Source organism: Cataglyphis hispanica, chromosome 1 (assembly GCF_021464435.1).
Source record: "Cataglyphis hispanica isolate Lineage 1 chromosome 1, ULB_Chis1_1.0, whole genome shotgun sequence".
Taxonomy (NCBI): Eukaryota; Metazoa; Arthropoda; class Insecta; order Hymenoptera; family Formicidae; genus Cataglyphis; species Cataglyphis hispanica.
The window spans coordinates 7,752,522-7,772,915 of NC_065954.1; the positions used below are offsets into that span (position 1 = coordinate 7,752,522).

Here is a 20,394-nt window from a genome sequence, read left to right on the forward strand (position 1 = left end):
CAAGCTCGTCGCGCGTTTTCCACGCATTCAAATTCATTCATTTGCATCTCATACCTAAATTACATATTACATATACATAATTGATCACACATTGCATTTTCACATTCTTTTCCGAAATATAAAAACACGCGACATTATGTCGAAGTTATTGATAAAGGAATAATTCTGAAGGAGGACGATCTTATTCTGAATTGATTCTTCCGTTCCAAATGATTCATGACCATTTTTTGCCGTTCGGCCAATGAATAAAGAGAGAGACAAGTTGCCCCATCTGTTGTTTCTAGGTCGTTGTGATGGACGCAGATCATGGGCAAAAACAGCAAAAAGGCAATGGCGACTATCCATTGGACGGTCAATGAGCTCACCGTGAAAAATTTCGGAAAAATGTGATCTACACGTCGCGATCGACGAGCGTAAATTCGAGGTAGGTATTCGCGAAACTCTCGGGGACGGCACGCGATTTTCTCGATGCGATGGCATTCATTTAAGATATCGGTGAAATAATAAGAATCTGACAGCCACATGTGGATCTGGAGCGACAGAACGATTAAATGAAGGAAAAACACGATTTGTCATTAAAAATTTGAAATATTTTTCATGTTAATCAATAATTGAGTCATACACGTTAAATTAAAATTTTATTCATGCGATCAAACTAACTACTATTGCTCGCTTGCGCTTTAATCTCGCGTATGTCAAACGCATCGACGTGACATGAGACAGTCTTGTTTGCATAAAATAAATATCATGTGTTTGTCAATATGTAATATGTTTGCTTACAAGATTTGGTATATATACTCATATATAAATTTGTCGAATTTAATAATAGAAAATATAGATTTTTAGATGATAAGAGATTTAAGTAACATTTTTATTATATAAAGTTACATTACAATGTAGAAAAATTTTATTAGCGAAATACACGGAAAGATTTGTATAAAATATTTAAAGAATTTAGATTATAATTATATAAAATCTGCTCATCTTTTTTTCATTATAAATTATCTGCTTATTCAATGTTACTATATTGTTTCTTTTTCCTGCAGGTGTGGCCTGAAGGCGGAGGAATATTGTTGCCTGCAAAGGTAGAAATGGCATCCAATAAGAACAGGCAATGGCTGGTAGACAGGCGGACCTGTCTTCGATTTGATTAGGTATGTATGCTGGTCGTTGACAGGTCAAGTAAAAAAGTACGACAGCAGGCAGGAAGGAGTAAATGAGCGAGCGCACTTGAGTAATGAGCGAGACTCGGCATTATCCTATTCGCTCGGTCTCCGATTTATACGCAGCCGAGGAAATAGAAGTGCTTCTCCTAGAAGAAATACGCGACTTAGAACCACCACCTGCAATATATTCTAGACCCGAGGATATTCAGGACTTCGAGATTGGTATGTATAATTAATTTTAATTTTTTTAATTAATGCTTATCTGTTATTTAAAATTTACTAATACTTATTTAATATTGCCAAATTTCTTAAAATCAATACTGATTCAATTATTATTTTATAGTTGCTTTCTGAAACATTAAAATAACATGTAGTTAAAACTTTGACTAACTGCCTGCATTATCTATCTTATTTATCTTCTTATCTATTTTATCTATCTTCTTTAACATCATATTTATGTAATTGCATATATCTCTGTACAATAATTTTGATATTGTATCAATAGCAGGCAGTAGGACAGGGGGGCGAATCAGCTCCCAATCATCGGAGCTGGATTCGCCAGGAGTCCATTCAACAGTTCACTCTTGGGATTCACATGCTAACTATCATGGTCACTATGGTGATAGTGATCACAGGCCTGGTTCTTCATCCAATGCTCTGGCTTGGTCTCGCGCAAGCCATGTGGTTATTTATTGTGATATACAAGGACATCTTAAAACAGCTACAGGTGTTGTTAGACTCTTATTACTTGTAAGTATAAAATTATTTATATATATGAAATGATAAACTGGAAACGTATTATGTATGATTAAAATAATAAAATCGTTTTACACATAGATATTAATGATAATTTGTAGATATCCTCTGCAGCTTGTTTGGCCACTTTATGCAGTTCTGGCACTGCTAAGATCAGTCTTTTTATGCTGCCTTTAGCAGATCGTTTACGATTCATGATCTTTGTAGCTGTTTTCTGTTTTTTGGTCACCGCAGCTCTTCTCTTCCTTGATATTTCACATGTTATTTACATCCTTCCTTTAAATTGGGCTAAGCTGGTAAGTAGTATTTAGTTACAGTAAATGCACAAATAAAATTTATGTTCTAATTATATTTTTAAATATTAATAATTTTAAAATGTTGATACTGTTAAACACATGTAATAGAATCTATTATTTTTTATAGAATACTATAGTATTCACTGGCATAGGTTTCTCATATGCAGCAAGTAGCGCTTTACTAGCTTGTACAGTATGGGAATACCATAGTGGAGGCTGGGTACCAAGACGCACACGTTCCCAACTAACTGCTGCAGCAGTAGTAGGACTTTCATGCGCTCTTTTAGCATTTTTACTTTCATGGATACATTGTCGGAATGGATCAAGTTGTAAGGGTCAAGATTCTCGTAGTCATACACCAACACAACTCTACAAACCTGTTGATAATTCTTCCTCCTCCGGGGTAAATGTATAATTATTAATATTTTAAGGTGCAACTATTGTTTATCAATCACAGTATAAACATAGTCTAAAATGCAGGTCACTTTGAAGGAACGTAGTCCTAAAAGACCTGCCTCATGGACCGTGAAAAATCAACAATCGAAGAAGCGCAACACGGACAGTGACACGAACACGAGTAACGGCGGCCATCGCGGTAATCATGAAAGACTTAAACAAGGCGTCAACAAAAAGGACCATTGGGCTTCAGCCAAGCAACACATTTTAGAAACACATACGAATAACGAGGATACTCATCGGGAAGATACTCAACGTGAAGATACCGAGATTGAAAGGAGACGGAGAAGACGAAGGAAAGAAGGTGAAAGTAGTTCGATCGGTGGCGGAAACATACCAAGTAGCAGTAAAGTTGACGCTAGCCGTGTTATCGCGGAGGAGGCTAAGACTAGACAAGTGCCGCGAAAGTTACCTCTACAATCTACAATGGAGCAACCTCGTTCGTGGTCTGAAGCCGAACGTAGAAATAGTGGCACGCAAGTTAGAAGTAAAACTAAGCAAATGCCAGTGAATAATGACGCACAGAATTGTTGTGACACAAACGAGACTAGATCGATTAATCAAGTGACTCGAAACGGCCTCCGAAACTGGGAGGCAGAATGTACATCTAACAGCGGCAGAGAAGAAGCTACTGACGCGAATGTTATTATTCGTAACGCCATGTGGTCCGAACAGTGGCGCCCACCACCAGATGATGTTCAACCTTGCTCTAGCAAAACTATCGATCCTTATAGCTTTGCCTGATCGTCTTGTGAAATACGAAGCACACACACTTTAGGTAAAAAATAAACTTGTTCAAACGAACAGTTTCTGTGAACAGTTCATGATAAAATTTTTTATAAAGCAAGTACATGAATATACTTTATGTTGAATATTTTTCTTTATTAGACCGCAACTGTACTTGAAGTGTTACTTGTTACATAATTGAAATCTTATATCTCTCTCTTGTTTGCATATAAACTTACCTGACTTTAACACATATTTTGTATTCTCTATATTAAAAAATGCACAGTGAGACTGAAGAACACAATATTTTGGTTTTACATGTTCCATCTGTGTTTTGAACTGTGCATAAAACCAGATGTGATTTAAAAAATGTAAATGTAAGACACATACATATATACATACATACATACATACATACATACATACATACATACATACATACATACATACATACATACATACAAACATATATATATATATATATATATATATATATATATATATATATATATATATATATGATTGTTACACTTCTGACACTTCATATATGCAACAGGTGAAAAAGACCATAGCCCATACTTACGGTAGGGTTTATCAAATTTGTTGTTATCCAATTTTACAGGATGAAATCATCGTGTCCAAAGATTTAAGATCCTGTATAAAATCATTGCTGCCTTGTACATTTTGCTGCCAAGAGGATAAATTTTCTTTAGTTCGGGTCTCGATGTTTTGCATGAAACAAAACCAGACTGCCCAACTTTGATAAGCAAATAATGCTACTTCATTCCAGTCATGTACCAAATAATAAATTTAAGTAAGTTTTAATGGGATTTTAAGTATAAGACTATTATAGAGCACGTAACACCGATATATATATTTGGAATAATAATCATTTTTTTATTATTATTTGATGCCAACATGTTTTGAACTCCATGCATACTTGAAAAAATGTTTAGTATGTATATGTGTATATGTATATATGTGTACACACACACACACACACATATATATATATATATATATATATATATATATATATATACACTTTACATATATATACTTTACAATAGCTTTATAGAGAATTTTAAATTCTTGTAACATATTAAAAAGAATTTGCATATAATAGGTTTATGTTCTGAAAATTTTCAAATAATACATAACATTATATAACTCTTTCAATATTGTTTGCCCTGCAGGATTGGTTTGGCATTTATTATTTCTTCCTCTATGAATGGAATAGTATGCTTGGAATGATTATTTGTTATATTATTTCAATTGGCTTGTAAATTCTGGAGTGTGTTCATTATATTACAATAGTATCATTCTTGCACAAGGACGGACTTAAAAAATGATTATGCTTAATTGATTTTACTTGAAGCAAATGATTCTGTATAATATTCTCAAATTAAATAATATTAATTTTGAAAAACAATAATTGATAGATAGGTGATTACATTTTTCATTAAATTTTAACAAATTAGATAATTAGATACCTAAAACACATAATCGTAATTTTTATCTTTTTTTATATAATGCAGAAAATATAGGTTTTGCTACAGTTAATCAAATTTTAAAAAAGAATGGTCCGTCCCTGTTCCTATAAAGAAATATACGTACTATTTCTAGACATTTTACATAGCTTTAAAGTTACTAGACGAGCAGTATTATGTATTGTGTTATTTTTCCGCTTTAATAAGAAACTCTAGTGTCAACTCTAGTCATTTTTTTGTACAACTATCTCTTAATAATCCATAAATTTAAAGAGCAAGGTATTTTTTAGTACATACATATCGTATTAGAAGTACAATTCATCCTAGAAAAACTATTGAGTGCTTGTTTCTTGATTGCTCGTGCTATTGAATCTCTTTTAATATGTAATATTCTTAAAGCGAATTTCTCTCTGATACCTCGTTTCTCTTTTATTCGATTTATCACGATCTATCATGCGATTGAATAAACACAAACATATTAGTTAAGTTTAGTCTTTATTAGGGCCACTACTAAAACAGCTATTTTGTCTTTTGATACAATACTACGAATGTAAACATAAACATAGCAAACAGGCACATAAATCACACATTAATTAAATTTTGATGCGTCGACCTTAAATCAATTAATAGTGTAAGAGAAATGCGTGTTCATATAGATTTATAAAGAAAAATAGCATGTAATACAGCAGCTTCGTTGTGGCAAATATCGAGAATGTCATAACTCATGTTTTGTTAGGCACAATAAGAAATAATGAGTAATTTTTCCGTGGCCCATTATCAATATGCTGGAATACATTTGAAAGTGTGAATATATCTCAAATTTAATAATGTCATTTTAGAGTAACTAATCGAATAAATTAAAATGTCACTTGGCATTATAAGGCAATTATTTTTGAGTTAAAAAAATGTACAGACACTGCCAGAAGAAATATAGAAAACGCTCTTTGAACATAGTATATATCGATTGAATCCATTCTTTCTCTTAGTGACTTTATATCAAAGAAATTCTAATTTTAGAATCTGTTATAATTTGTCATATTTAAATTTGAATTCGGCACATATAGCAGTGTAATGTCATCAGATATAAGACCGGCATAAACTTTGTTTATACATCAAAGAAATATTTTTCATTACTTATTCTCGTTACATTTTGCATTATATAACATTTTAATTTATCATTCGTGTTTTATCATGTTCGTTAATTAATATTCTAAATTCAAGTGGATTAGCGACATGTGCAAAATATGTTAAATTATAGCACAAATATGCGCGATTATTTAATTCGAAATTCTAATTTTTTAATAAATATATTCATATAAATGTTATATTATAATACATATATTCAAAAATAAATTTATATTTTATAAGATTTTTATGCTTTTTGACACACACGCACACATACAATGCTACTTTCAATTAATATTTCATAAATAAAATAACTTCCAATTACAATTCAATTACTAAAGAAATTAAATTTACGATTTCTTCTCAATCTACAATTCTTCAATTACGGAATTATTTTATTTTGTGTCTTATATCGTTATTTATAAAATAATTTAAATGTTAATTTTAAAATCTTTCAAAAATGATCAAGAAAACTTAATTTGTTGTTAAATAAAGTATCAATAAAGGACTAGCTATCTTGAAGTCATCATTATTGCTCTATATATATATATATATATATATATATATATATATATGTATATATACATAATAAAAATTAAAGTGTCATTTAATTTCAATATTTGCGATAATTATTTGTTTCAACGAAGCAAATTAATAAAGTATCAGTAACAGCATGTTTGTGATACATAAAGCACTATTTTCTTTGAAGTGAATTTGAATAACTTATCATTCAGGCAATAAATTTCAATTATGATTAATAGCGCAGATTCTTTTTATATACTAGGTTCGATCGATAATGACCTATAGTGATAGTATGACAATCCAAGTCTGTACATGATATCCTTCAAAAATCAGGCGAGTTAAAAGGAATCGACAGAAAATCATTGTATAAAATAAACTTCTTAATTATTTGAAAATTATATTTCTTCACGATTTCAAATATTAGAACTTTAATTTTACATTCTAAATTTTTGACAATTTTCGTTTTAATTCTTTTAGCAGGATAATTTAATTGGCCTAATTTCTCACTAAATAATAGACATAACGCGTTATATATTTCAAGTAAGAATATTCATCTTATTTAAATATGTCGAATGTGTTCTAAAATATTTATATAGATATATTCGCGCGGATACTGATAGCGTCATTGTATTTATATATTCAGTTACATGTGAGTGCATAATGTGATGCTGCCAATATTTAGAATGAACATCAAACTGTAGCGACACATTAATTGTAGGCGAATCGTGAATTGAATGTCTTGAACAGAGGTCTGAGAATGAATATGAATGAATATGGATGAATATGGCTTGACAGATTACCAAGAATAACGCAGATATTATGCGAAGCATCTTGGTGATTTTGTCGCGCTGATAGCGAATGATCTGGACAATAAATGATCGATGAGTCACGTAACATCTAAGTTAGCGTTGTCACGTATTCTTTTAAACGTCATTTTGTACATCTAGGAGTAACTCGAAAACGAGTATTGTATACATTATTGATTGTGCGGAGTTGTGCGTGTGACTGTGTACGTTATTTAAGAATATATCACAAATCATCTAGTCAGAGTGAATTTTGTGTAATGTTACTCAAACAGAATATAATGTCCATTCATTAATAAGTGCGTTAAATACAGTTCAATTGGTGATTCGCATCTAAAAATATAACATTATATTCTGCGTATACCACTGAAAAACCATTATGTCACGCAATCATTTAAAATATAAACAGAATTATCAAAATCGTTGCGCGATTGAACCTTATAAGACCCCTATAAGATTTACGTCTTATAAGGAATCAAGATATCCAACGAGAGATGTGTACATATAAATCATTATATACGATAATCTTTTTATAATTAATACATAATAACACGTAACAATTATTTTCAATACAAAAACAAAGCAAATATAAAGAAAAATATGAACATTTACGAGAGCGGTAAAAAAATCTATGTCGAGCTTATATATGTACTATATTTATCTTAATATTTTCTCAATCTATGATTATGTGAGTTTTTTAACATTCTTACTGATATTATTAGTATTAACTAGTTCTTTATCTTGATATTTAGAGCTGCCATACACAGGAATGAACAGAAATTATAAGATTGTACCATTTGTGCGTGCAACTTTATATAAGTGCCGCTCAATAGAGTTTCTCACTTCAATGCAGGAGAAAAATCGCTCAATTGTTAATGTTGTTGCGTTCAATCTCCTTCAATTTTCCGACTATGTCTTCCAAACTCTTACGGCGTATGAAGTGCTTCGCTTGAGCACTTTCGTTTGACGTAAAGGAATAGGGATACACAGATCCGATGTAACGATGAATCCGACCACTTGAAGAATGAAGAAACAAAATATTATCATTACATAAATACGATTTCAATATCAAGAATAAAGAGAGAGAGAGAGAGAGAGGAAGAGAGTAGAAATCATATTTTAAATATATTTCAGTTATTGAGCATATATATAAATGACTTACTCTTGATTTCGGGCATACAGGGGCGAAGTCTGAAACGATATACGGTGAGTAAACACGTGTTCTGGAATAATCTTACTTATGTTTTTACATCTTCTTACCTGCTGTTGGAGTCTTAATTGCTTCAGTAATAAATATTTATAGACTGATTTCGCCCAACTGTATTGATTACCATGCACGTTTGATATTCCGGATAACTCAACCGGATATGTTAAAAATTGCGGTCTCGTCATGAAATGACGCTGTTGATGAAACAGGTGTTGCTGATCTATATAATTCGAGTAATACGGATCATCGTAACTCATTAAATGATCCGAGGAAGATGCTAAAGAATTTGTGACTGCGACTGTGAAAAAATCGAAGTAATCAGTGCATTTAACATTATCACATATCTCACCAATTATGATTTATTATATTTTACACGCGAGGTATCAGTGAGTCATGAATAAGGCTTGCTAAACAAAATATATAATATTAAAATATGACTTTGATGATGTAAACCTTTAGCTCTCTGAACACTCAATAAGGTGTCGTAATAATGTTTTTTGTACGCAGCTAGTTGAGACATTGAATGAGCTTGAAAATTGTTTTCTGGATTTATATCGTTCGATTTTGATTCTACTATTTTGCATCTGTATGAATTAAAAATCATTTTATTATTAGTATTGTTGCGCGATTAAATTATTAAATACAATAATAATTACACATTTACCCGTGCATTGATTCTTCTGAATCATTTTCTCTGCATTCAAGTGTAATCACTTTCTTTTCCGTAATGTAATCTAGATTATTTTGCAGTAATTGCGATTCAGTTACTTTATTGATTTCCTGAGTATTACATTTGATTTGCAATCCATTAAATGCCTTTTGTTCCGTTTTTTTGACCGATCCTCTTTGATTCTTTTTTAAATTAATCTCCGCATTTTGCTGATTTAAAAATAAACAGCTGTTGCTGTTACTATTTGAAATACTAGATATAAAATTTTGTTCTGAAACTTTGCGTGGCATTCCAGGTTTTTGATCTTTTGACATAAAACATAACAAATTTAAGGAGTTCGACTGTGGATGCGATCTGGTGCATGGGAAAGTCGACAATTCTGTATATACGGACACGAAAAATTACTTTTTTATAATTTTATACCTTATCTATGATTATATGTGTGATATAAATAAATGAAATAATAATATATTACCAATAAACGTTCCTTCTTGCGCTCGTTTTAAAAAATTCTTTAAACTTGTTTTAAGTCTATCGCGCACTGTCGCCAAAAGATCGTCCGTCTAAAATTTAATGAAGTTAATTATTTTTGGGAAAAAAAGGCTAATATAAATTAAGATTCCAAATTTTATCTTTAATACATCTACGACAATGTTCTGGTCTTCGTCCCAACACATATCTATATTATCTTTAATTGTTGCATTTTGGCCAATATCCATTATCATTTGCGAAACGCCAAATTTTTTATCTTTATCGAAAACATCATTTTCACTTTTTTTATATTCGTAGTTAACATTATTAAAGTGTCGTGGAATTTTATCTTGCCACAAATTCGTTATTATCTCACTATCTTTATATGTCTTTATAGAGCATGTATCCTATAATTAGAAATCTTTATAATTAATATCGCCTCCTTTATTTCACTTTTTTATTCAATTTTTATTATAAACACCTGATATATCGTCTGAGATGATGAATACCAAAGATCTGGTTCATTAGTGGTACTAATTCTAGTAGGTATATTGTACTTCTTATTGAGCAGATATTGTTGGTAAAACGACATCTGATATTTATTATTTCTGTTCAGCCAATTCTTTGGATTATTACTTAATTGATGTTTCAACGAATCAGCCTGCCGATTAATATATGATGCAGAATTTGGACTGACATCAGCTACAATTTCTGAACGAGGAAAATCGCATTCTATGGTTTTGTACAAGTGGTTTACGTTTTTTACATGACTGTGAATTGTTGAAATTTCGTTCTCAGGGAAACCTCGAAAAGGAAATGTTTCGGAAAGTGATGACTTCAAATTTAATGCATTCTTATTATATAAAAAGCTTTGTTTTGATGATGAAATATTATTGTCCATTATTCCGTCCATATTTTTTACGTCAAACATACTTTGAAACATATTGCTGTTGATATGATAATATGAGATAGAAACTGTATGAGAGAGAGAGATAATATATAAAAGAATGTAGCGTCAAGATTTACTTTTCCTGTAGATTAAGTTTGATAAAACCTGTAGTTGTATGAAAAACTTCTTTAATCTTGTGATTTGACACCTTATCTGGAACAGGTATTGCCGAAAGCAATAACTGTTTTTTTCTAGAATTACAGTCTTGTAATAAATCTTGGATTTTTCTCAACACACATTCGTATGCAATAATACCATCTTTCGGTTGATATATATGTAGTAACTGCGTTATTATATTTGCCATATTATTTCCCTCATAATCATGCTTTAGAGCTGAATACAATGATAAAACATCTTTATCTCCAACGGTATCAGTACCGTTTGTGCTTTCTGCAATTTATAGAAATATCTTGATTAGTTTCTCTATTACGTTAAAATTAAAATTTAATTCTATATTTTATATCAACAACTTTGTTATTCTTTTAATTTATTAATTGATATTTAAATCTTAAAAATGCAATTTTATATATTTATATAATGTTCATTAAATGTAATCATTTTTGTATTTAATTGCAAAGCATTGTGTGGGTAAGATAATGTAATAGATATGAATTATAATTACGTAAATAAATAAACATGATTAGTTAATAAGTGTGGAATTGACAGCCACAACCATTACTTATTTTTAATTCTACGAAGATTAATATTAAAAAATTATGTTATATACTCACGTTGCTCAAAGCTATCCATGTTAATAATATATAAAGCTTAAATTAAAAAGAGATTGGCAAATCTTACAACAATCTTGAATATTTTCCCAAAACTCCAATTCGAGTCAAAATAAGGTGAAATAATTGAAGCAGCTTGCGTTTCCATTATTGGAAACAACTGACAAATGCAATACATATGACTCATTTGTAAAAAAAGATTAAAAGTGAAATACATATTATATACGTAGTGAGCAAGAAAAATGAATAACTAAATAATTTGAAAATATTAGATACATAAAAAGATATATATAGAGTTCTCCATTATTTTTTTTTATTTTTGATATATTTATTTAGATATTTTGATACTTTAAAAAGTATAATTATCTTCCATTGTTTAAAATAGACATATTTACATCTTTAAGAAGGGAATTGAATTTTTCTAAGAAGGAATTGCATCGGCTAAAATTGACAACTGTAAGTTCTGTATGAGATGAGTGGATTATTTTAATGAGACTTCGTCGTGCGGAGCTCGGACCACAGCATTCTCCATGTAAGTAATCCCGGAGACTTTGCAAGGATTACTGATTAATGATTATTATAAAAGCACGTTCGCAGTGTAGACCATATTACTTAGTGCAATATGCTTCGACAGAAAATACTTTTATTTTCCATCTACCTGTTGGCATTCTCTGCCAGTTTAGTTCTGACACTTCCACCCGGAGCGTCATCATGGACAAGCTTTGTATCCAAACCTGGTAATATCATATTTTTTATTTTGTCTTCAATATTTTATAAAAAAGATTAAAAATTAGAGACAATTGCAAGTATTTATTTTGAAAAATTAAATTTCTTATTTCCAAAATGTCTGTTTTATTAGATATGATCCAAGTGTTTAAATAATCTTCTAAATCAAGTCAAATATTTTAGAAATAAGATATCTTTATTTAATTCTCTAGAAAGATAAGAAATTTATTCTTCTTATATATATATAATTATATCTTCTTTTTCATAAAATGAAAAAATAAAGTAAAATTAGATACGTTTAAAAAGAAATAAAAAACTTTGACAATTTCAAATTCAATTTTACAAAAAATATTTTTATTTAATTTTTTTAAATTTATTAATTTCTTTTGTTGTGTAATTATGTAAGATTTACGTTTATTAGTGCATTTACTATTTTATAGTTTATTCGCGAGCCCTTGGACCTCCGATAGGAATGGACACGATATCCGTGCCTTACGCACCGAAATCTCCATTCTTCCCGAAGTTTGTAGATCCGAAGACGTTAATCTCTAAGAAAACGGATATGCTAAGCAACTTGTTTGGTGGTTTAGGACCAGTGGCATATAATGTGGCAGATACCAAGCCGATATCGTATGGCGCGAGTGGACTCCCTTTAGATAACACTGATAGCACAAATGCATTATTTAATAAACGAGATATAATACAAGGTGGTAAAGAGGATGCGATTGACAATAGCGGTATACATAAACGCGGTATATTTGGTCCATTCGCTTCAAAGTTTGGTCCGATGGGTCCAAAATTCGGGTCCGTTACGTCATTCTCATCGCCAGAGATAATGTCCGATTTGAGCAACACACCCTTTTCTTTCAAAAGAAGAAGCATAGAAACGCCTACTTCCGCAGGCGACATCAATTCCATTCCAAGCTCTTATCCAAAAGATCCACAAATAGTAGAAAATACATCGACAACAAAAACAGCCGCCAGTGATAAGCCAAAGGAATATTTGCCGGGAATATTCGGACCTTTTGGACCAGGTGGGCCTTTCGGATCAGGTGGGCCTTTCGGACCAGGTGGGCCTTTCGGACCAAGTAGCTCTGTCGGGCCAAGTGACTCTTTCGGATCAGTGATGGATCCGAGCACGTTCACTGCGAAGAAGTCAGCGTTCCTAGATACGCTCTTTAAAAATCTTGCCACTAGCACTCCAGCAACAACGACTGAAATACCCACCCCGAAGAGCACTATAGTACCAGCCAGCTTTTGGTTACCGTCTTCCGTAATTCCCAGCCCAACTGAATACACGCAAAAGGTGTCGGACTTTCTGGATAAGCTCTTTGACAGTATAAAGTTAAATACGACTGCAGAAGAAGCAGATGATAGTTCAAAAAGTAATTATATGAGATCCCTTAAATCTGATGATGTTTTATCGAATAAATATGCAAGATCTTTGGATGATGCATCGTCCATCGCGGCTGCTAAAGACGCAGTCGTTGATATTATACTATCGGAGCTTGGCAATCTAAAAAGCGATATGATAGCAACTCTGAATGATTTAATAGCATATGAAAAAACCGCGGCAGCCACCGCAGCTACGGCAAAAAAACCTTTTAAACCTTTCTCCGGTATATTTCCATTTGCGAAACCAACAGTAGATCCAACGCTTCCTTTTCAACAGAGAATGGCTGTGCTTAGTCAAGTATTCGATATGTTAACGGATCTGCAAAAAAACATTACCGCGGTTGCGAAGAGTGCGACTAACGCTAGTATTTCGGACAGTTCGGAGGAATTGCCAAGAATTCCATTAACTGACAACGCTTCACCGATTAACAACACTCTCTTAACTGCTATTCTGAAAAAAATATCTATCATTGAGCCTGTAACTACGGCTTCTTATCCGGCAAGTCCTGTCAAAGAAAATCCTATAATGAGTAGAGCTCTGCCCCAAGAGCCAACATCTTTCTGGGTATCTTATCCGGAGAATTCGGCATCTGCTGTAAAACGACAAGTGGACGACGATTTGCAATCGTATTTGGAATATGAAAACGACAACAATCGGCATAATCCTAGACAATATACAAGAGGCGTAAAAATGCAGATGCATCAGGGATATCAGAGTCTACCCGCGGGCTCGGTTGAGTCTGTACAAGCCGGGGGAGGTTCTACACCGGGGCATCAAGGAGGAGGGATTAAGTTGCTGGTAAGTGTATAATCTTGTTTTGGAAAACCTATAATTATAACATTAATGATAAGAATTGAAAAACACATTAAAAGAGTAATACGATTTGTGTATTATAAAAGCATATTATCTCTATTTATGAAAAATTTAGTTAAACTAAATATATATACTTCTTATTCGTAATGAAATGTTATTCGTCTTGAAATTCGTAATGTTCAAAATTAAAATTAGTTTAAAATGAAGAAAAATGTTTGGCAAGTTTTATAATTATAATTATATAATAATAATAATTATTATTATAATTATAATAACAATAATAATTTTATTTCTATAAATAATTTGCACTATTTGTAATATTTATATTCAATAATTGTTACATTAATCAAACAGATGAGGAATTACTAATTTGTTTATGTCATCTTTTTCCTAAAATAAAATAAATCTTAATTGTTATTATAATATGATAATTAATATATGTTATAGTATGATAATTATCTTGAAGCAATATTATATATATATATATATATATATATATATATATATATATATATATATGTATATATAATTGGTGACATTACATATTATTAAGAATAAAGCAAAATAAAAACTTTTTTTTAAATTTAATCTATAATAAACATAATGTGTTGTATGTAATATTATATATCATATTTATAAAATGTACAGAAATCTCTCTCCAAACTGGGAATACAAAAAAAATATTTTTGAATCTTAAGGATAATTTTTTACATGTTCTGTAATTTTTTTAAATTTGTCCTTAATATATACCTATGTATACATATCTATTTATTTAATTGTGTTTATAATTATTAGAAAAAATTACAAAAATAAAATTAAAAATTACAACAAAATATTAAATATTCAATAAAAGTGAATGAAAGTCAATGTGTATGTACACATATATAATATTGTATCATAACATATAATGCACTATAATACTTTGGAAGCCTATGTACAAACTATTCTATTTAAAATGAGAATTAAAAATTGATAACTATTATTACATGATATTTCGACAGAGAGATCTTCGTGCTTAATGAAGAAAATAATATCTATACAAAGCTATAAAATGTGGTAACTTCATTTGATTTCAGATTCAAATGCCTAAATTGCCTAACTCTCAAGTTCCAGGCTTTCAAAGTATTAATTACAATTAATATGTGCAATATTTCTAAATTATGAATATCGAGGGCATCTATTCATCTGTCGCAGGAGCCTAACTCTTATGGAAATTTGAACAAATGGGCTGACTGGATGCAGTATGACAAGAATATATATCAAGATCATAGGCACCATCATAATCAACATTAACCCAGCCAGTAGGAGTACTTCTTTCATCATATATTTACATGATTGGATCTCAATGAAAAATCTTTTAAAAATGTTATTATTCGAAATTCCATATAAATAAACGTGTACGATTAAACGTTCTTCAATAAAATATATGTGGCAAAAGAAGGTAAAAAAAATGATATTTATACAGAATAATATATCATCTGCGATAAAGAATCTAGATATGATATAACTAAGAATTTTAAATTTCGAATTTATTGCACAATTTGTTTTTTTCTCAAAGACAATATACGATTTTTTCTCTATTAGATGTATCGAAGGATACAAAAGATGGATGCTCCCTCTAATGGTGTTTAGTCTATTCTCTATATAATTATACTCTCTTTCTCTCTTTCTTTAATGATAGCAATCACACGACAATATATTCAACAGTCGCACAGATAAATCGCGGCACACAGACGCAATCCTGCATCAAGTGCGTTGCTCTGTTTGTCTTCAATCAGCAATGCATTGCACGCAGGGTAGTGTTAGTGTGTTAGGAAGCATCACAATTTGGTTATGCGACATAAAATTTTATAACAAATGGATGTTGATATCTAACATTAATATCATTTTGAAGAAGTGGAGAGACAAGTTTCTATACTTCAGTATGTCATTTATAATATTCATTATACATACATACATACATACATACATACATACATACATACATACATACACACATATATATATATATATATATATATATATATATATATATATATATATATATATGTGTGTGTGTGTGTGTGTGTGACTTTATATTTATCCTTTTTTGTGTTACACTTTCATATAAAATTGTGGAAATATTGGCAGTATCATAAGCATAGATTCCTATGTTTCATCTTTCATATTGTAATATCTCGAATCACTATATTCATAAGTAAAGAGCCATTTTCAGATTTAATGCAAAAGTAAAATGTTTTTATAAGACTTTGGTACTTAGCTATTGATTGTACTATACACCTTTTAAGAATAAGTCACTATCATCTGCTCTTCGTAATTTTGGTGATGAGGTATTCCATTTGTTGATCAATGCGAAACACCATGTAGAACGATGCTAGTACACTACCCAATGTTACTAGAAATCCTAATCCCTCAAATATTAATTTTGGTGCAAATATTTTCCAAACCATTAGATGTCGACAATGTATTGTTGCTGCGAGCATACTGCCGAAAGTCTAGAAAAGAAATACAATGTCTAATTAATAATATAGGTATATACATATACCTGTGTAGTCTGTATGTATGTGTATTATATGTATTGTGTGTATTATTGTGTATGTGCGTGCACTCGCAAAAATTGATCTTTAGAGAAGATAAGAAACAAATTTGCGTTCAATTTTATATACAACATACCCGGATTCCGTGAAGTAACGTATACTTTCCTGCAACCGAAAAGATTGCAGCATGGAAAGCAGAATCTTGTTCGAACAGTAGAAGCTCACCTCTCTTTACATCATCAAGAAATTTTGCTTTAAGAAATTTTGGAAATACCCGATGTAACGTAAATGGTACGACCACTAATAGTGGTAATGTCGCACCCAATATAATATGCGATCCGAATGTATTGATACCTGCAAAATATTTTGTGTAGGTCAGAACTACAGTTAAGAGCGATTTTAAGAAAGGCTGTAGCTCGATATACCTACCAATTAAAATTGCTGATACTAAGTTTCCATAAAAGTGACCACCAGTTCCTACAAAGGCAGCATGCCAGTGAATAGTAGGAAATGTCGCCTGATGACCAGTTCCATAAAAGAAATATTCAGCTAATAAGAACCAGCAAAATAGCATAGGCATAGATACGTCAACCAGTTCAGCTGTGTGCAATGTAATAATATATACACAAAAGTTATAGATCCAAATAGATAATATGCAGAATCTATATATTGTGTATACTTACAAATATTATTAGCATTTTTGTATCTCTCTATCGCGGACAATCCCAATATGCAGGTACATGTTACGAACATCAAAAATGTACCAGGCGATAGAGTATCTCCCAACAATAATGCATATAGAAGTGTGAGGAATACACTTAATGAGATAAATACAGCACTATAAGCAGTTCCGAAACCATAAATGACTGGAAGCTCATCGGCATCTATTCGTTTGCGGGAGATCGAATCTTTTATTTTTTCAAATAACTGAGGCACTATATTTTCATCACGATAGACATCGATAGATTCCTTCTTCTTTGGCAACAGATATATACTGAGTGGACGATAGTAAAGAATAAAAATCGCAAATACGCAGAAAAAATAAACTACATTAGGTAATGTATTAATTTCCCAGGACAGAGCGAGTTTCGGTTTGACAAATTTCGGGTGCTTTTGTAGAATCCAATAGCAAGCCATGCAGACGCTTACAATAACTGGACAATATTGTCCTACCATGACACTGGGAGCAAAACCTGTGAGATTTCCACAACTTTGCAACCACTTTCTAACTATTACCACATATAATGCCAGAATAATTGAAGCAAGTAAAACAGCAAATAAATCACGCTCCCAGTTATTTGGCATTGTAGACCAGCTAACTTTACCAGTTGCAAACATAGAGCATTCCCGTTGCAGATGCTCCTCCCTACAGCGCCAGAAATAATGCGATAATCTCATTGATATACACGCTAATAAACCGACAACTAATACAATTGTTCTGAAATTTGGTTTTGATGGCTTTGACATAAACCTTGTCTTCTTTTCAAGAGTACTATCAGAATCACTCTTTCTTAAATTAAAAATGAATAGACAAACAAGTGTAACAAAGAGAAAAGATAAAACTTTGTCTTCTTCAACTATGTAGCTGTTTGAGAAAAGCCCACATACTGTTAGAAGAAGTATTATCCTTGTTACATAAGTCAACAGTTTTATTTTACGATGATCATACCAGCACATTGATATAACATCCCAGTTTTGAGCAATTACTATAACTAATAAAAAAATAGAAATTGCACCTGTGGCAAAAAAAGTTGTATTCCTCAATTCTTCTAAAACATTTAACAAAAACAGACATGTAGTAATTGCTACAGTGATTAAATTTGCTATAATGGCACATTGTAAAAATGAAGATTTAAATATATCACACATACGATTTTCAGGGATACCAGTGATGAAGAGATAAAAGAAAAACAAGGTACAAAACATCAAAAGTAAACCCTTGGAAATTAGACCAGAATCAAATTGGACCCATACTTCAGAACATGTGTCTTTCAATAATTTAAAATAACCTTTAGTATCTCCAACAAAAGATTCTAGTTTTTCAAAACTATTGATATATTTAATTCGTTCGGCAAGAAGATTGTACACATAATCTAAATGCTGAAGCTGCTCCTTTGAGAACAAATATGTATCTGAAGAATATATCTCTATATATTTTTTTGTTTGGGCAATATTTCTCCACAGAGATTGTAATAGATATGATAACTGACCAGCAGCATCTCCTACATTATTTGGCAAACAATTTAATATTATGGAACCCAAATTAGAAAAAGGGATTGGTGTGCCAAGAATCGATGCCAGAGTAGGAACAAGATCAATTTGGTTCACGCTATTATCATTAATCGCAAATCCTTTCATCAAAGGACTTGTTGAATAAACAAACATTGCAGCCTCAACTTCATTCAAGCTGTCACCACCGTGATCGCCTGTTTCGGTCATTCCATGATCTCCAACAACAAAAAGCATCATATCTTTTTCAAGAGATGCTACAATCTCCTTTATAAGTGTATTTGTATCATTTAATTTTCTTGTCATTTCTGGATGTTGCGAGCCATGTTTGTGTCCGCAATGATCAACTCCAAGTGTGTGTGCTATTAGTAATGACCAGTCTTTCTTTTTCATCTCAAAGAAAATACGATATTGGACATCTTTGTCTACACTGTCCAGATCCCAGACGTTAAACGAAGGCGATGGAAATTGTCTCATAAATTTATTGGGGAATAGATTGGTCCACGTATCGTCTCCCATAAAAACGATACCTCCGGCAGCGTTTTGATCAATGAGATTGTCTTCTTGAATATACTCCGAGGCAAAGTTCGAGCCTATTTCTATAAAAGTAGGCAAAGAACCTGTCGTAAGACCCTTCAGACGTTGCATAGTAGTGGTAGGTGGATCGGCTATAAATTTGTATAAACGAGAATGTGACGGATGTTTCTGCAGTAATTCGTGAATTACGGGCAACTTGTTGCGATGATAGGAGAACATCGAAGTAGTGTTCTCGTACCACTCCGCAAACTCGTACTTCAAGGCATCGACGATTAAGAGCACGACCCGCGCTCTACGCTCTAAGCACACTTTAGCGGCATGTTCCATGTCTTGGAAGATGTTTGCCATGTCGCAATCACCGGTATTGACTGTGCATAGTGTGCATTCGGCCTGTTCTGGCCTGGAGACGCGATTAAGGAGGAAGCCACTCGTAAAGATTAACAATCCAGCTGCCATCAAGTAAGCCATCCATGCCTGAAATACTAAGTAATTCCATAGCCTGCTCATTTTTATCGAGTCAATATTGCTCCTGGATATTATTCACTGATGGCACAAAGAAACTTCGATGAAATCTTAACCTACAACACGTTGTCAATTTATTCTTCACCATTGTCGCATTTGTAGGATAAATATGTGATCGTCCTCGTATTGTTTTGGTTGTTTAAATGCCAAAGACACTTAATCGATAACTTATATATTGGGATTATAAATGTATTTTAACCTCAAACCGCTTCCAACTTTTACCAACTTTTACAACACATATGTAGAAGAGAAACAGTTTTGCCAATATT

General features: G+C 31.7%; 4 protein-coding genes across 9 annotated transcripts; 2 read left to right on the forward strand and 2 right to left on the reverse strand.

Moving 5' to 3' along the window:
* Positions 1–284: 284 nt before the first annotated feature.
* On the forward strand, positions 285–4,435 carry LOC126850409 (uncharacterized). Of its 3 annotated transcripts, none has more exons than XM_050593383.1 (7): positions 285–424; positions 1,047–1,388; positions 1,672–1,916; positions 2,024–2,218; positions 2,346–2,621; positions 2,699–3,452; positions 4,023–4,435. In XM_050593383.1, exons 2-6 carry the CDS (start codon positions 1,238–1,240, stop codon positions 3,416–3,418), a joined length of 1,587 nt encoding a protein of 528 aa, XP_050449340.1. In that variant the 5' UTR covers positions 285–424; positions 1,047–1,237; the 3' UTR covers positions 3,419–3,452; positions 4,023–4,435. The 3 variants fall into 3 exon arrangements, with proteins under 3 accessions (XP_050449340.1, XP_050449358.1, XP_050449349.1); XM_050593401.1 differs by having other exon boundaries at positions 2,711–3,452; XM_050593392.1 differs by having other exon boundaries at positions 1,675–1,916.
* Positions 4,436–4,494: 59 nt separating this feature from the next.
* LOC126850269 (uncharacterized) lies at positions 4,495–10,847 on the reverse strand. Of its 3 annotated transcripts, none has more exons than XM_050593104.1 (8): positions 10,170–10,847; positions 9,859–10,095; positions 9,693–9,780; positions 9,212–9,596; positions 9,001–9,131; positions 8,601–8,845; positions 8,503–8,531; positions 4,495–8,356 (listed from the first exon to the last, which is right to left on the reverse strand). In XM_050593104.1, exons 1-8 carry the CDS (start codon positions 10,629–10,631, stop codon positions 8,206–8,208), a joined length of 1,728 nt encoding a protein of 575 aa, XP_050449061.1. In that variant the 5' UTR covers positions 10,632–10,847; the 3' UTR covers positions 4,495–8,205. The 3 variants fall into 3 exon arrangements, with proteins under 3 accessions (XP_050449061.1, XP_050449072.1, XP_050449054.1); XM_050593115.1 differs by having other exon boundaries at positions 8,503–8,845; positions 10,170–10,349; positions 10,715–10,761; XM_050593097.1 differs by having other exon boundaries at positions 8,503–8,845.
* A 61-nt stretch (positions 10,848–10,908) lies between these two features.
* On the reverse strand, positions 10,909–20,376 carry LOC126849749 (GPI ethanolamine phosphate transferase 3). 2 transcript variants are annotated; one of them, XM_050591934.1, is made up of 5 exons: positions 17,521–20,376; positions 17,267–17,437; positions 16,974–17,191; positions 16,581–16,795; positions 10,909–11,027 (listed from the first exon to the last, which is right to left on the reverse strand). In XM_050591934.1, the coding sequence occupies exons 1-4, from the start codon at positions 20,108–20,110 to the stop codon at positions 16,601–16,603; spliced, it is 3,174 nt and encodes a 1,057-aa protein (XP_050447891.1). In that variant the 5' UTR covers positions 20,111–20,376; the 3' UTR covers positions 10,909–11,027; positions 16,581–16,600. The 2 variants fall into 2 exon arrangements, with proteins under 2 accessions (XP_050447891.1, XP_050447881.1); XM_050591924.1 differs by lacking the exon at positions 10,909–11,027 and adding an exon at positions 15,899–16,485.
* LOC126850155 (uncharacterized) lies at positions 11,882–15,751 on the forward strand. The gene is made up of 3 exons (XM_050592871.1): positions 11,882–12,102; positions 12,532–14,285; positions 15,495–15,751. Exons 1-3 carry the CDS (start codon positions 11,988–11,990, stop codon positions 15,591–15,593), a joined length of 1,968 nt encoding a protein of 655 aa, XP_050448828.1. The 5' UTR covers positions 11,882–11,987; the 3' UTR covers positions 15,594–15,751.
* Positions 20,377–20,394: the final 18 nt, after the last annotated feature.

Bases quoted from the DNA above. Each gene is read 5' to 3' on its own strand.
- LOC126849749 (XM_050591934.1), bottom strand. From the start codon at position 20,110: ATGAGCAGGCTATGGAATTACTTAGTATTTCAGGCATGGATGGCTTAC. The intron at 17,192-17,266 runs GTAGGTATATCG...AATATTTTGCAG, and splicing joins AGTATCAGCAATTTTAATTG to GTATCAATACATTCGGATCG. The intron at 16,796-16,973 runs GTATGTTGTATA...TTTCTTTTCTAG, and splicing joins CGTTACTTCACGGAATCCGG to ACTTTCGGCAGTATGCTCGC.
- LOC126850409 (XM_050593383.1), top strand. From the start codon at position 1,238: ATGAGCGAGACTCGGCATTATCCTATTCGCTCGGTCTCCGATTTATAC. The intron at 1,389-1,671 runs GTATGTATAATT...TTGTATCAATAG, and splicing joins TATTCAGGACTTCGAGATTG to CAGGCAGTAGGACAGGGGGG. The intron at 1,917-2,023 runs GTAAGTATAAAA...GATAATTTGTAG, and splicing joins TTGTTAGACTCTTATTACTT to ATATCCTCTGCAGCTTGTTT.
- LOC126850155 (XM_050592871.1), top strand. From the start codon at position 11,988: ATGCTTCGACAGAAAATACTTTTATTTTCCATCTACCTGTTGGCATTC. The intron at 12,103-12,531 runs GTAATATCATAT...ACTATTTTATAG, and splicing joins AAGCTTTGTATCCAAACCTG to TTTATTCGCGAGCCCTTGGA. The intron at 14,286-15,494 runs GTAAGTGTATAA...CATCTGTCGCAG, and splicing joins GAGGAGGGATTAAGTTGCTG to GAGCCTAACTCTTATGGAAA.
- LOC126850269 (XM_050593097.1), bottom strand. From the start codon at position 10,631: ATGTTTCAAAGTATGTTTGACGTAAAAAATATGGACGGAATAATGGAC. The intron at 8,846-9,000 runs GTTTACATCATC...ATTTTTTCACAG, and splicing joins GAGTGTTCAGAGAGCTAAAG to TCGCAGTCACAAATTCTTTA. The intron at 8,357-8,502 runs GTAAGTCATTTA...TCATTCTTCAAG, and splicing joins CTGTATGCCCGAAATCAAGA to TGGTCGGATTCATCGTTACA.